The sequence below is a fragment of the Hemiscyllium ocellatum genome, chromosome 1 (assembly GCF_020745735.1).
Source record: "Hemiscyllium ocellatum isolate sHemOce1 chromosome 1, sHemOce1.pat.X.cur, whole genome shotgun sequence".
Lineage (NCBI taxonomy): Eukaryota > Metazoa > Chordata > Chondrichthyes > Orectolobiformes > Hemiscylliidae > Hemiscyllium > Hemiscyllium ocellatum.
In genome coordinates, this window is record NC_083401.1 from 83,263,387 (window position 1) to 83,277,747 (window position 14,361).

General features: G+C 37.7%; 1 protein-coding gene across 1 annotated transcript in view; it reads right to left on the reverse strand.

Annotated features, from left to right (window-relative positions):
- Positions 1–12,662: 12,662 nt before the first annotated feature.
- LOC132811747 (NAD 5'-nucleotidase-like) overlaps positions 12,663–14,361 on the reverse strand; it is a 62,561-nt gene continuing 60,862 nt past the window's right edge. Inside the window, exons 8-9 of the mRNA XM_060822906.1 lie at positions 12,758–12,919; positions 12,663–12,676 (exon numbers count right to left, since the gene is read on the reverse strand). Of these exons, the coding sequence (XP_060678889.1) occupies positions 12,663–12,676; positions 12,758–12,919 (176 nt within the window). The remainder of the gene's footprint in view (positions 12,677–12,757; positions 12,920–14,361) is intronic.

Sequence of the window (14,361 nt, forward strand, 5' to 3'; positions counted from 1 at the left end):
AATTGGGTGTCATTTGAATTGGATCTAGTAGGTACCAACAATCATTGATAGGTGACTTGCCTGTCTGATGAGTGGGAATTCATTTTGGATTACAATACAATTTAATGAGGCTACACACTTCAAGTTCTCCTACAAAATTATCACTACTAATTCTACTGCCACGAATGAGATGAACTAAATATACTTGTAGATTCTTTTCTAACCCATTACTGCTATGTTCTCTGCTATATAATGGATAAATGGCACCATATGCCAACAATTACTAAGAAAAATTACAAGGCCTTGATTAAAATTTGTCTTAAGAAGAGAAAATGTGCTCTTGCTATTGAAAACATTTACTGTACTTACCTGGCAAGTAGAAAAGTTGGAGTCAGAGGCCGTGTGCCAGAAATGTTGTCCAGTAATTTTATAAGAAGACTCCACTGGAGGAAAAGCAGTGAAGTGTTTGACCCTCACTGGACCTTCAAGAAAAAATGTAAATGACGGGAGGGACTCTCTGCCTAATAGTTTTGGGTAGTTTATTCGATATTTGCCATGTCATGATTCCAAGAAAAATGACCTCATGGTCTTCTTGCTTTGTATGCTCATTGGTTTTACAAATTGTTGACATATTTCTTTGATTTCTTCTTGCTGACTTTATTTTTTTTGTTATCGTGTTTTTCCTTTTTTCTTTTTTTTAATTGTAAGACTTTTACTGGTTTGCAACTATACCTTTTGGTAAAATGGGCCTTCCGTTTAGATTTCCCTATGCTGTCAGCAAATCAAGAAAGGAGTTTCAGGAGAATGATTAAAGCAGGGATACCTGAGATGGGTACATCAACCAGTATTATCAAGTACATGTGGAGACAGTAGCACAGTGGTAATCTTACTACATTAGTAACCCAGAGGCTCAGGCTAATGCTTATGGGGCATTATTATTTCTCACCATGGCAGCTACTGAGATTTAAATTCAATTAATAAAAACATTACATTTAAAATTGGTATCAGTAATGATGACTATGAAAATAGCATCGATTTTTGTAAAAACCCATCTGGCTCACTAATGTCAGTTATGGAGGGAAATGTGCCACACGATTCCAGATCCACAGAACTGTCCTCAAAGCCCTGCAAGCCATTCCATTCAAGAGCAGTTGGAGTAGGATATAATACCAATTTTTCCCACAATGGGATTGTGTAATTTAGGTAGCATCTTGTACAAACTAATTTTGAGATATTAAAAGTTGAAAGAAGCATATGCATAGAGACAGATATGCACAATCCACATATGAAATATGAACAGGAGTAGATCATTTGGCCCCTCAAGCCTGCTGAGCTATTCAATAGGATCATGACTGATCCAACATTCCTCATGTCCACTTTTCTATATCTTCCCCATAACCATTTTCCCCAACTAATCAAGAAACTATCTCTTTCAGCCTTAAGTATACACAAGGACTGTGTCACCACAGCTCTCTGTGGCAAGGAATGCTAAAAACACTCAACCTTCTGACAGAATAAATTCCTTCTCATTCCAGCCTTAAATTGGCACCCATTAATTCTGAGAATATGCCCTCTGCTCCTAGACTATCCCATGTGGGGTAACACCCTGTTAGCATTTATTCTGTCAAGCCCCTTATGAATCCTGCATGCTATAAAATATGGCTCTGGATTACGTTTCTTTGCATTTAATTTCTGCCTACTACTTCAATACTGCTAGTTAACTGGTTCAAAGATATAACAATAATTTGGATATTATACCAATAGATAAGACCTTTCTTCTTAATTCACCTTCTTGAAGTTTGAGAAGTTAAATTAACTTTTTGTTATTTATTCCTCATGGGATGAGATTTATTTCCCATCATTTACTGCCACAGAGAAGGTAGTGATGAGCTGCCTTATTGAACTGGTAGAATCCATGGAGTGAGAGAACACCCATAGTGCTTTTAGAAGTTCGTGGCATTCGTAGCCTCTGACCTTCTGTTGTAGCCAAGATATTTATATGGGTTGACAAGTTCAGTTTGTGCTCAATGGTAGTGGGGGATTCAGTGAGAATAATGTCATTAAAGATCATGGAAGATGGTTAGATTCCATCTTCTTGTAGTTGACCATTGCCTGGAAATTGTGTGGCGCAAATGTTACTTGCCATTTAACAGCCCAAGGCTGGATGTTGTCCAGCTGTTGCGACATGTGGACCTGGACTGCTTCAGAGTCTGAGAAAATGTGAATGGTCTTGAGTATTGTGTATTCATTAGTGAAGATCTAACTTCTGATCTTACGTGGAAGAAAGGCTTGGGACACTACCTTGAAGTACTCCTGCAGAGATATTCGGAGACTGAGATGTTTGATCTCCACCAAGTATAGCTATTTTCCTTTGTAATAGGTATGGCTCCAACCAGAGAGTTTTCCCTCTCATTAACTCCAGTTTTTCTCAGTTGCTTGATGTCAAGCTCATTAAAACACTTGATGTTAAGGATAGTCAGTCTCAGTTCCCCTTTTTTGTTCATGTTTGGACAAAGGCTGGAATATGGTCTGGTGATGTGGTCCTGCCAGAACATCAGTGGGAAAGTTATTTCTGAGTGTCCTTTAGCTCTACCAAAAATTCCTTTCATCACTTTAATGACTTGGTACATTCATTGGGAAGAAAATGGCCAGCTGGGATTTGTCCTGATTGTTGTACACGGGACATATCTGGGCAATTGTCCACATTAGAACATAGAACATATCTGGAAATTGTCCACATTAGAACAGTACAGCACAGAACAGGCCCTTCAGCACACAATGTTGTGCCGACCATTGATCCTCATGTATGCACCCTCAAATTTCTGTGACCATATGCATGTCCAGTAGTCTCTTAAATGTCCCCAATGACCTTGCTTCCACAACTGCTGCTGGCAACACATTCCATGCTCTCACAACTCTGTGTAAACAACCCGTCTTTGATATCCCCTCTATACTTTCCTCCAACCAGCTTAAAACTATGACCCCTCGTGTTGGTCATTTCTGCCCTGGGAAATAGTCTCTGGCTATCGATTCTATCTATGCCTCCCGTCTTACCTCCACTGCTGCTCGCACTCAAAATGGCCGTTGGTGTCGAAGGGTGAGAATTGATACTCACTGCTTTCCTTCCCGGCTGCCTCTCTGGTCCTCGTCACTTCCTCCGCTGCTCCCACTCCTTCTGTGAAAGGGAAAACACCGCTGTCAGCTACCGGTAAGTAATTTTTTAAAAACTGCCTTAACTTAGCCATTGGCGTCGAAGAGTGAGAATTTATACTCACTGCTTTCCTTCCCGGCTGCCACTCTGGTCCTCGTCACATTGTTGGGTAGTTTCCAGTGTTGTAGATGTACTGGACCAGCTACAACATGTCTTCAGCACGATTGTGGGAAGATTGTCAGAATCCATAACTTTTGTTGTAACCAGTGCCTTCAGAGATTTCTTGGTAGCATGTGAACTGAATTAATAGTTCAAAACTGACATACATAACGCTGGGGACCTCAAAATGATGCCATTCGGCACAATTCAGTCATCTGCAATTTTCTGCCATTTTACAGCAGAATCTTCAATATGCAGTTCAGCCTTAGCAGACCCCAATGTTCCCATCAGAACCCTACCCAACACCCTAGATGGCGAACATGACCACCATGGCCACAAAGGATAAATAAAAAGATCACAGTCCAAAATTTCTAATTTGGTCCGCATCGCATCAGTGCAGAGAAGAAGTATGCATGCAAGTGCATCTAAAGCTTATCAAGAATGCTTTCAAGATTCCTCCTCAGAAGTTTGAAGGGTTACTAGTTAAGTGTATATAAAAATGCAATATTCAATTTGATCCATGTGTAGATAATGTTTTTTTAGGTCTTTTAATATATGGTCTAACTCTTCACTGGGTCACTAGACCCAAAATGCATGCCAGATCTGCTGATTTTTTTTCTAGCAAGGTTTGACTTTTTTTATAAACTAGAATATAATACTGGCACAAGAGGCATAATGACTTAATCCTTCTCCAATGTTCCTAGCTTTCCCTTCTTTTCACATTGTTGCTTTCCTTTGTTTCACCATTGGCGTTAAGTGCTGATGTTATCTGCTTTACTTAATCTTTCTCGTGCATATGCCCCATTTTTAATACAGATCATTTTAAAGCCAATGTCAAGCCATTTTTCAGGCAAGTTTCAGGGCATCTGCTGAAGAGGAACTTGCCACAGGATGGAGAGGATCCAGTTGTCATGGTCCACGTCAGTATCAACAACATTTAGATATGGTGCAGAGCTGGGCTGAGGAGTGGCAGATGAAGTTCAACCCTGTCAAGTGTGAGGTTATCCATTTTGGAAGGACAAATAAGAATGCAGAATACAGGGTTAACGGTAGGGTTCTTAGTAAGGTGGAGGAGCAGCGGGACCTTGGGATCTATGTTCATAGCTCATTGAAAGTTGCCAAGCTCTATCCATAGAGCTTGTAAGAAGGCCTATGGTGTATTAGTGTTCATTTGCAGAGGGATTGAATTCAAGAGTCGTGAGGTGATGTTGCAGCTGTACAGGACCTGGTAAGGCCACATTTGGAGTACTGTGTGCAGTTCTGGTCGCCTCACTTTTGGAAAGATGTAGAAGCTTTGGAGAGGGTGCAGAGAAGATTTACCAGGATGTTGCCTGGAATGGAGAATAGGTCGTACGAGGGTAGGTTGACAGTGCTAGGCCTTTTCTCATTGAAACGGCGAAAAATGAGGGGTGACTTGATAGAGGTTTATAAGATGCTCAGGGGAATAGATAGAGTAGACAGTCAGTGTCTTTTTCCCCGGGTACAACAGAGTGTTACAAGGGCACATAAATTTAAGGTGAAGGGTGGAAGGTATAGGGGAGATGTCAGGGGTAGGTTCTTTACCCAGAGAGTGGTGGTGGCATGGAATGCGCTGCCTGTGGGAGTGGCAGAGTCAGAATCATTGGTGGCCTTTAAGCGGCAATTGGATAGGTACATGGATAGGTGCTTAAGCTAGGGCAAATGTTCGGCACAACATCATGGGCCCAAGGGCCTGTTCTGTGCTGTATTGTTCTATGTTGTATGGTCTGAACAAAAAAAAATCTGTATAATCAGTATGGGGAACAGAGCACTAAATTAAGAAGAAATAATTTTTATGGTGATAATCTTGAGATTATGACCTCAACCACAAGCACATTTGCACAGGCAAATACAACTGAAGAAATGAATCCATGTCTCAAAGACTGGTGTGGGAGAAGGGGGTTCTAGTTTGTGCAGCACTGGTACTGATATGGGGAAGTGGAATCTGTAGAATTGAGATGGTCTACACAGCTGGGGCTGGATTGAATTATTCAATAAGTAATAGCAAACTATTTGGAAAATAATAATCTAATCAAGCAGAGTCAATATGGCTTCATGATAGAGAAATCATGTCTGACTAATTTATTAGAACTTTTCAAGGAAGTCTCAAACTGAGTGAATATAAGGGAACCAGAGGAGATGTTGTATTTGGATTTGGCAAACTTCTTCACAAAAGGTTAAGTCATAAGAAGGCCCCTGGCGTTAGTATAGAGAATTGGCAAATGGGCAGGAAAGAGTAAGTGGGAAGAAGGCATTATTTTTCAGATAGGCAACCTGAGACCAGTATCCATATACTAATGTCTTGGACGAAGGCAGCAAATGCACTGTGGCCAAATTTGCAGATGACACAAAAATAGAGTTAAAAGGCAGTTTATGAGGAGGATACAAACAGTTTACAGAGAATTAATGATAGGTTATGTAAGTGGGCAAATAGTTGGCAAATGGAGTAAAATGTGGGTAAACGAGAAGTTGTTCATTTTGAAAGGAAGAACAAAAGTATGTGATTTAAATAAGAATGATTTAAGTAACCGATGGGTATAGTCTCAGGACTAAGAGGCATCAATTTAAGGCTGAAGTGTGAAGGAATTTCTTTTCTGAGGTTGAGTATCTTTGGAACTTTTTCATGCAGAAAAGTATGGTGGCAGATTCCTAATGTGTATTTAAAACCAAGATAGAGAGATTCTTGATCAGTAGGGGAAGCAAAGGTTGTTATGGAGAAAAGGCACAAAAGTGGATGTGAGGAATGTCAGATCAGATATGATCATACTGAATAATGGAGCAGGCTTGAGGGATTGAATGTCTACTCCTGTTTCAATTTCTTAAGGTCTTGAGAGAAAGCTTGCTAGAAATATAAACATATCTATTGAAACTCTTAACGTGTAGTTTGAAAGGAATGGATCCCATAGGAAGTGAATCTGCAAGGATGAATAATGGAAATTAAGATGATGGCAGGTGAATTGAACAGGTATATATTAGTCTATGCTGTAGATGATAATGGTGACATGACAAATATTGATATAATTCAGGAAATAGAAGAAAAGGAGTTGAAGTAAAATGCAATTACTAGGGAAGTGGTACTGAGAGTAATAATTGGGCTGCTTGCTGACAATCATGTATCATGATAGATTTCATCCTAGGGCCTTAGAAGGAGTGGCTAATGATATAGTTGACACATTGGTTTTAATTTTCAAGAGTTCTGTCGATGATGGGAAGTTTTCATTTGATTGTTAAGAAGATGTGGGTGTACCCATAAGAGAGTTAAAAGCAATAGAATTACCTGACAGAACCAAGTGTTCTGAAAAAAAATTTGATCAAACAACTTGATTAGCTGGTTGCCTGGAAAAAACAAAACAGATTCAAATTAGGCTAATTCACTTAAATTATACCCCCCAAAAAATTAAACCCCAATCAAATTTGAATTAAGTATATTAACAATCTTAAAAGCCAATAATACAATCCGATGCTCTGGGGTGTATAAGACCAGGAGGAAGTTGAGCAGTTGAGAGGAGAACTGCCAAGTCCTAGTCTGTAACAAACTGCTTTAAAAAAATCTCTTTTAAAAGTAACTTTTCGATCAGTAACTTGTGATGCTGAAATTCCTAACACGGAGAAAAGACACATGAAGATCTGAAGACAAGAACCTAAGCTGCCTAGTTTTAAGATACGAAGTGCTGTTTTATAAATTTTAATTGGGAGTTTTATTGGACTGGTATTATAGAAGGTAAGGTAAAAGATTGATTAGTGAAAGAAATTGTAAATAGTAGTTAGTTAATTATTCTCAGTTATACTTTAAGAAACAAAGCTGTTAATTTTTACTTTACATAGTTCTTGGCCACTCGAATTTTTACAGATTATTACATGGGATAAATCTTTCCTGTGTTGCTGGTTTTAAATTAAGCAGGAGAGTTTACCCCGTGTTGTAACAATTGGAAAACAACAAATGTAATTGTTATTCAAAAAAGGAGACAGACAACAAGAAATTAAGCTTAACATCTGTGATAGGGAAATTGTTCAATCTATTATTACATAAGTTGTAGCAGCAACAGTTTGGTAAAAGTAATATCACAATTCACCAATATATTGGAATTCTTTGAAGAACTCTAGATCGGTCAGAACTGGTGAATGGACTATACCTATGATTTTCAGAAGGCAGTAAATAAGACACATCAATGGTTCTTGTAGAAAGTAAAGGCTTATGGTATGGGATATTATATTGGCATATACACATTGCTTAGCTAACAATGGACAAAGAGTAGAAACAAATGAGTATCTTTCTGGGTGGCAAGATGTAATAAGAGTTGCATCACAGGAACCAATGCTGGGGCCTTAAATTTTCACTATAGATTTGGATGAAGGGATCAACGATTTGCCAGATTTGTTTATGGTAGTTAGGAAAGTAGGTTATGAAGAGCACACTAGGAGGCTACAAAGACATAGTTAAGTTAGTGGGCAACACGTTAGCAATTGGAGTATAAAGTGAGAAAATGTGAAATTGTCAATTTTGGCAGGATGTACTTTTAAAAATTATCTAAGTTGTAAGCAATTGCAGAACCTTGAAATGCAGAGACAACTGGGTGTAAAAGTTTAGAATGTAGATAACTGCAATCAAAAAAGTTAATAGAATGTTATTGGCAGTGGGATTCAATTAGTTCTGGCCAGTTGGTTTGTGATGCAGAGTGATGCCAGTGATATGGATGCAATTCCTACAGTGGTTGAAGTCACCATGAAGGTCCTGCCTTCTCAACCTCACCTGAGACATGGTGACCCTTACGATAAACTCACTACCAGTTATCTCTGTTTAACAAGAGAGCAGCCGTTTGGTCCTCTTGAACTATGGTGACTGTATTAATTGCAAAGGAATAGAATGCAGAAGTGCAGAGGTTATGCTTCAATTAAACAAGGCACTGGAGAGACTGCATTTGGCAGTATTGGTCTCCTTATTTGAGGAAAGATGTTAATGAATTCTAAACAGTTCAGAGAAGTTTAGTTAGACTGATAATTATAATGGACAGGTTGTTTAGGCTTATATCCATGGAATTACTGACTTGATTAAAACATTTAAGACCCCTCAGGATCTTAACATGGTGGATATAGAAAGGATGGTTCCTTGTTTGAAAGAATCTTGGAGTTAGGGTCATAGTTGAAAAATAAGTCATTGCCCACTTAAGACAGTACTAATGAGCACTTGTTTTCTCTCTGAGGATTGTATGCCTTTGGAACTCTAGATCAAAAATAGGCGCAGATTGCTTGAATACTTTTAAGGCAGTGGTGGATAGAGTTTTGGCAAGCAAATGGATAAAGGTTCTCAGTGGTAGACAGAAATGTAGTGTTGAGGTTATGATCAGCCATATTCTTTTACATGGTAGAGCAAGCTTGAGGGGCCAAATGGCTCTACTCCTGCTCCCAACCTGTACATAACCATACCTATAAATTGCCATTAAATTTTCCTCTTCATCTTGATTCTCCAATGTCAGTTATAAATTAACAAGCCAAATTTGACTCTTTGGACACAACTTTGGTTAAAATATTACTTGGTTGATTTTTTTGAAGTAGTAACAAAGAGGATTAATGAGGGTAGAATGGTAGACATGATCTTTATGGACGTTAGTAAGGAATTTGATAAGGTTCTCCATGGGTGGATGGTTAGCAAGGTTACATCTCACGTAACACAGGGAGCACGAGCCATTTGGATACAGAACTGGTTCAAAGGTAGAAGACAGAGGGTGGTGGTGGAAGGTTGTTTTTCAGACTGGAGGCCTGTGACCAGTGGAGTGCCACAAGGAACAATGCTGGGTCCAGTACTTTTCATCATTTACATAAATTATTTGATGTGAGCATAAGAAGTATAGTAAGTTTGCAGATGACACCAAACTTGGAGGTGTAGTGAACAGCAAAGGAGATTACCTCAGATTACAACAGGATCGTGACCAGATGGGCCAATAGGCTGAGTGTCAGATGGAGTTTAATTTAGATAAATGTGAGGGGTTGCATTTTGGGAAAGCCAATCTTAGCAGGACTTATACACTTAATGGTAATGTCCTAGGGAGTGTCGCTGAACAGAGATCTTCGAGTGCAGGTTCATAGCTCCTTGAAAGCGGAGTCTCAGGTAAATCAGATAGTGAAGGCAGCATTTGGATGCTTTCCTTTATTGGTCAGAGTATTTAGTGCAAGGGTTGGGAGGTCGTCTTGAGGCTGCACAGGACATTGGTTAGGCCACTTTTGGAATATTGCGTGCAGTTCTGGTATTCTTCATTTCTGAAGGATGTTGTGAAACTTAAAAGGGTTCAGAAAAGATTAAGAAGGATGTTGCCAGGGTTGGAGGATTTGAGCTATAGGGAGAGGCTGAATAGGCTGGGGCTGTTTTCCCTGGAGCACTGGAAGCTGAGGGTGTATAAAATCATGAGGAGCATGAATAGGATAAATAGACAAGGTCTTTTCCCTGGGATGGGGGAGTCCAGAACTGGAGGGCATAGGTTTAGGGTGAGAGGGGAATGATATAAAAGGGACCTAAGGGGCAACATTTTCATGCAGAGGTTGGTGTGTGTATGGAATGAGCTGCCAGAGGAAGTGGTGGAAGCTGGTATAATTGCAACATATGAATAGGAAGAGTTTGGAGGGATATAGGCCAGGTACTGGCAAGGGGAACTAGATTAAGTTGAGATATCTGGTCGGCATGGACGAGTTGGACCAAAGGGTCGGTTTCCATGCAGTACGTCTCTATGACTCTATTAATTGGAGTATATTTACAACAAGTGGTCGGACCTTTCATGCTACCCAGCCTATATTGTACCAGTTGTTTTAACAGCTTAATGGGCTTTTCAAAAATATCTGGAGATAATAGAGCCTTATTCTCAACCAAATAGCTTTCTTGTAAGAAATCTACACCATTAAGAAACAAATGAGGAACACCAAAAGTTGTTTCAAATTAATACTATAAAAGGGCATGAAGGAATATCTTCTATCAATCCCTTGAATGTTCATCTCAACATTCATCAACCTTAGCATTTATCTATCTAGAGAGAGTGTCATTTAACTGGCCAACATTAGTGACGGTTTCACCTGGTATCCCAAAGGATAATAATAGATCTGTCTGACCAGATGAACAAAGTACAAAACTCTTCAGCTTTTCATCTGCTGATTTTATGTGGGAGAAATTCGCTATGTGTCATGAACTTTACCAATCCGTAAATCATTAGACAGTGAATACCCAATTAAGTAATCAATGATAGGCCTGCTTGTTAACTGCCAGCATCAGCTTTTATATGCCCTTGTGTCAAAAGCAGCATGTCATTCCTCTTGAAGTAACCTGTCCACGAACCTTGATGTGTATTAACTGATGATGGGATTTGGTCTTCCAGTTTTCTACCTTTTTCATCATTCACATTCCTTTCATTGTAGTTTATTTAAAAGATTCCAAAATGGGCATTGTTAGTTACGAGTTAACTTCCTATTGGTACTCCTTCCAGATCAGGGGTGCTCACTGGAGATAGAAACTATTCCCATTGATAAAAAATGACACAAATTTAAGATGATTGGCAGAAAAAATAAAGGTGATATGAAAAATATCTTTTACATGAGTGGTTATGATCAGGAATGAACTGCATTGAAATGTGGCAGATTCAATTGCTGAATTATCTAATTATCAAAGATAATTAGTGAAGTACTTAAAGTAAAGTTGTCTCCTTGCATGCTGTAACCATTTAATGATTATATCCATGCCAATAGAAATTCATCTCAATTACCTGTCAACAAAGGAATGTACAAAGTATGTGGTGGAACTTAAGAGCTGACCCCTTATGAAGGACAGGAAAGACATTTAGACCATGGGAAATTAATGGATGATGTAGGTTAGTGTGTAAAGTTTATCTTGCACCATTGCTTGTCTATGTAGCAGCTGTCATGTAAAATCCTCCTCAGCCTTCAACATTTCCTGTCTCAAATGGTTATGCCCATCTGTTATATTGCTTTCTTATATTGCTGTAGTTGCATTACAACAGAAAAAGTGATGGAAAATGATGAAATGGATAACAAAATAATTTATTTCTAGTATATCGTAACTGTGATTAAGATAATGAGGATGGGGAGAGTCAGGCTACAGATAAATTACAAGATTAATCTCCTCATACTGTCATCTGGTTCCTTAATCCAATACTTCAGCTCATATTTTTATCATAGGATGTAATATTTGGCATGAGTAAGGATATAGCATCACGTAATTCTTAAGAGTTTAAGGGAGCAGAGGAGTAATGATGTGCTAGCTCCAGAGCAGAGAAGATTTGGGTTCCATCTTCCTTGAGACAAAGCATGTTCAAAGAATATTACACTCACTATGCTTCAGGATATGTGGAAACTAAAACAGGTAATTAATTTGTATTTCTTGTAATAACCACAATGCTGTGGGTCTGGAGTTTCCTTCCCTAAAGGACAAGAATGAATCAGATGGGTTTTTCAGTCAATTGATGGTTTAATTCCAGGTTTCTTTTATTGAATTCAAATTCCACTGTCTAGTGGGATTCAAACCCAGGTCCACACAACATCATCTGGGACTCTGGATTAATAGTCTGGTGTTAATACCACTAGGCAATCACCTCCCCCTAATAATGCAATTTTATATTAAGTTATGATGAATGTAATGATATTAATCAGTTTGTATATATTTATTCTAAGACATGGGAAAGATTTATACATCTTTAATATTTTTCTTGTTAGTTCTTTGGTTAAATTACAATAATTAACCTTAATTCAACTATACCATATTATCTGCATTTTGGGGTAGCCGTTCCTAATTTTTTTAAACTCCCTTGTCCACACAGCTGTGAAGTGCAATACTATACAGTTCATGTTATGTCTGGTTTGCTATTTATATTAACTATGCCTTTAATCTGTTGAAGCATGACTGAACAAATTGTGCCAGATCCATATCTATGCCAAGAACATAGTGTCAGTTAAATCCCATTTGCCAGATCAGCAATGGGTCAGGACAAATATCTGCAAGTGTGTCATAGAAAACATTGTTACCAGATTTACTGTTCTTATTAGATATTATTTCAACCAGTCTTTATTCTGATATCTTATACACTTTGACATTATCTACAATGCAAAAATACAGAAAGCACAAAGATACAGAAATAGGATATATAATGTGAACATTTTTGCAGGTTTCCTCTGTGATATCACAAAGCAAAATGATAGATTCAATCTCTAAAAAAGATTGTTTAACAACAGAAGGAAACTACATGACAGGCATTTAAAAAAAACATTGTTTAGGCTGGTTTAATATCAAACCTGTGTTTTACTAGTTCGCAAAATCAAAGTTTTCCTATAACACTTGTTCAAACACGGAAAAATACTTCTGTTAGAAGATTTTTCCTGAAAATAACATTTAAAATTAAGCACTAAAAATGCAAAATTTCTATTTTTACTACTTTAATTCACAACCAAATGTGTTACTTGCACTACAGCGATCTAATGGAAATGTCTTTTGGCCTAGTTCTCGTTCAGATCGCAGTTGTCTAAGGTGTTGTTTCATTTCCTTGGTAACATGATATATTCTTCCTTCCACATCGGGGACAGGGGCAACTACAATTTTTTCATCAGCTTTCTTCTCAAAATCTAAAGAAAAATAATTATAACTAAGTCATTAGCCAGATGGAGCTAATTGAGAAACAACAATTGCCTGTTTTTTTTCTCTGTTAGCCAGCAACTTACAAACAAAATTGCAACATCTTTGAAATATGCATATTGAGAAAGCAATTTCATCAATGGCACACAGTTGAGAAGTTTAATTTTCTCCTAACTTCTGCAGGTTAAATGTTGATTTTTATTCATTTATGAAATGTGGGCATGACTAGCTAGGCTAGCATTAATTAGCTATTTCAAAGGGCATTTAAGAATCAACCACGTTGCTGTGAGTAAGCATTCACACGTAGCCCAAGGAAGCAGATTTCTTAAAATGCCGTAGTGAACTAGATGGGTTCTTGATGACAATCGATGGTATTCACATGGTCGCCATTTAGCTAGCTTTCAATTCCAGATTTTATTGAATTCAAATTTCATCATGTGCCAAGGTCAAAGTCGAATCCATTTCCCCAGAACATTAGCCCAGCTTTTGGATTACTAGATCAGAGACATTATACCAATTACCACTAGACTACTATTCTGCCAAGCAAGAATGTATGTAGATAATGAAAAATACAGTACATTTAAAGGAAATAACTTTGATTCATTAAAGCTCAAGTAATATGAAAGAAGAAAATCATCCGCAGTTGGACTTTACAATTTTATATTCATTTTGTTAATCCAAATGTCTATATTTATGTGGATGGAAATTAAAGTTGCAGTTTTTCAATTTCAATCTACTATATCACTTTGATAAAGTACAGATATACAATTACAGATGCAATCATTTTCTCAGGATAAAATGAATCATTTAATGTCAATTGCATCGTCAGAAATTATAATCCTAAAGTACTACATTTCTATACTGCTAACAAGTGCAGTTCAGGCTTCACTACAGTTCTATCATACATACATATTTATTTTAAAATTTCTGAAAGCTTTTTGGAAAAGCTCTTCTCATTCTAGATAGTTAACAGGGTATTTGACAGTGTGGTCAAATTTCTAATTCAAATCGTTCAAGGGTTTTCCCTGGTTACTCAATCAAGAGCATAAAATTTATCAAAGTATTTTATTTTTATTTTAAAATATTTTACACAAGCATTTTAAATACAATAGTGGAAGCACATCTGACATGATTTAATAATAATAATGTCAATAAATAGGTGAAAGAAAAGCTAACAAATTAAACAGCAACATCAGTGTAGCGGAGTGAACTGTTTTTCAGAGACATGGAACAAACATGATACAACTTAATATCCTGTGGTTTGGTTTGATCCACTTAGAGGCTATTAATGAAATCTAATATATAGGACTTTTCTAAGAAACAGTTAGGTTTTGTTTTACAAAGGCCTCGACTACCTCTAGAGTTGTATAGTATCAAAGTCTATCACATTGGTCCCTATAAGATACATTGAGGAAAACAAAATCAGTTGTAG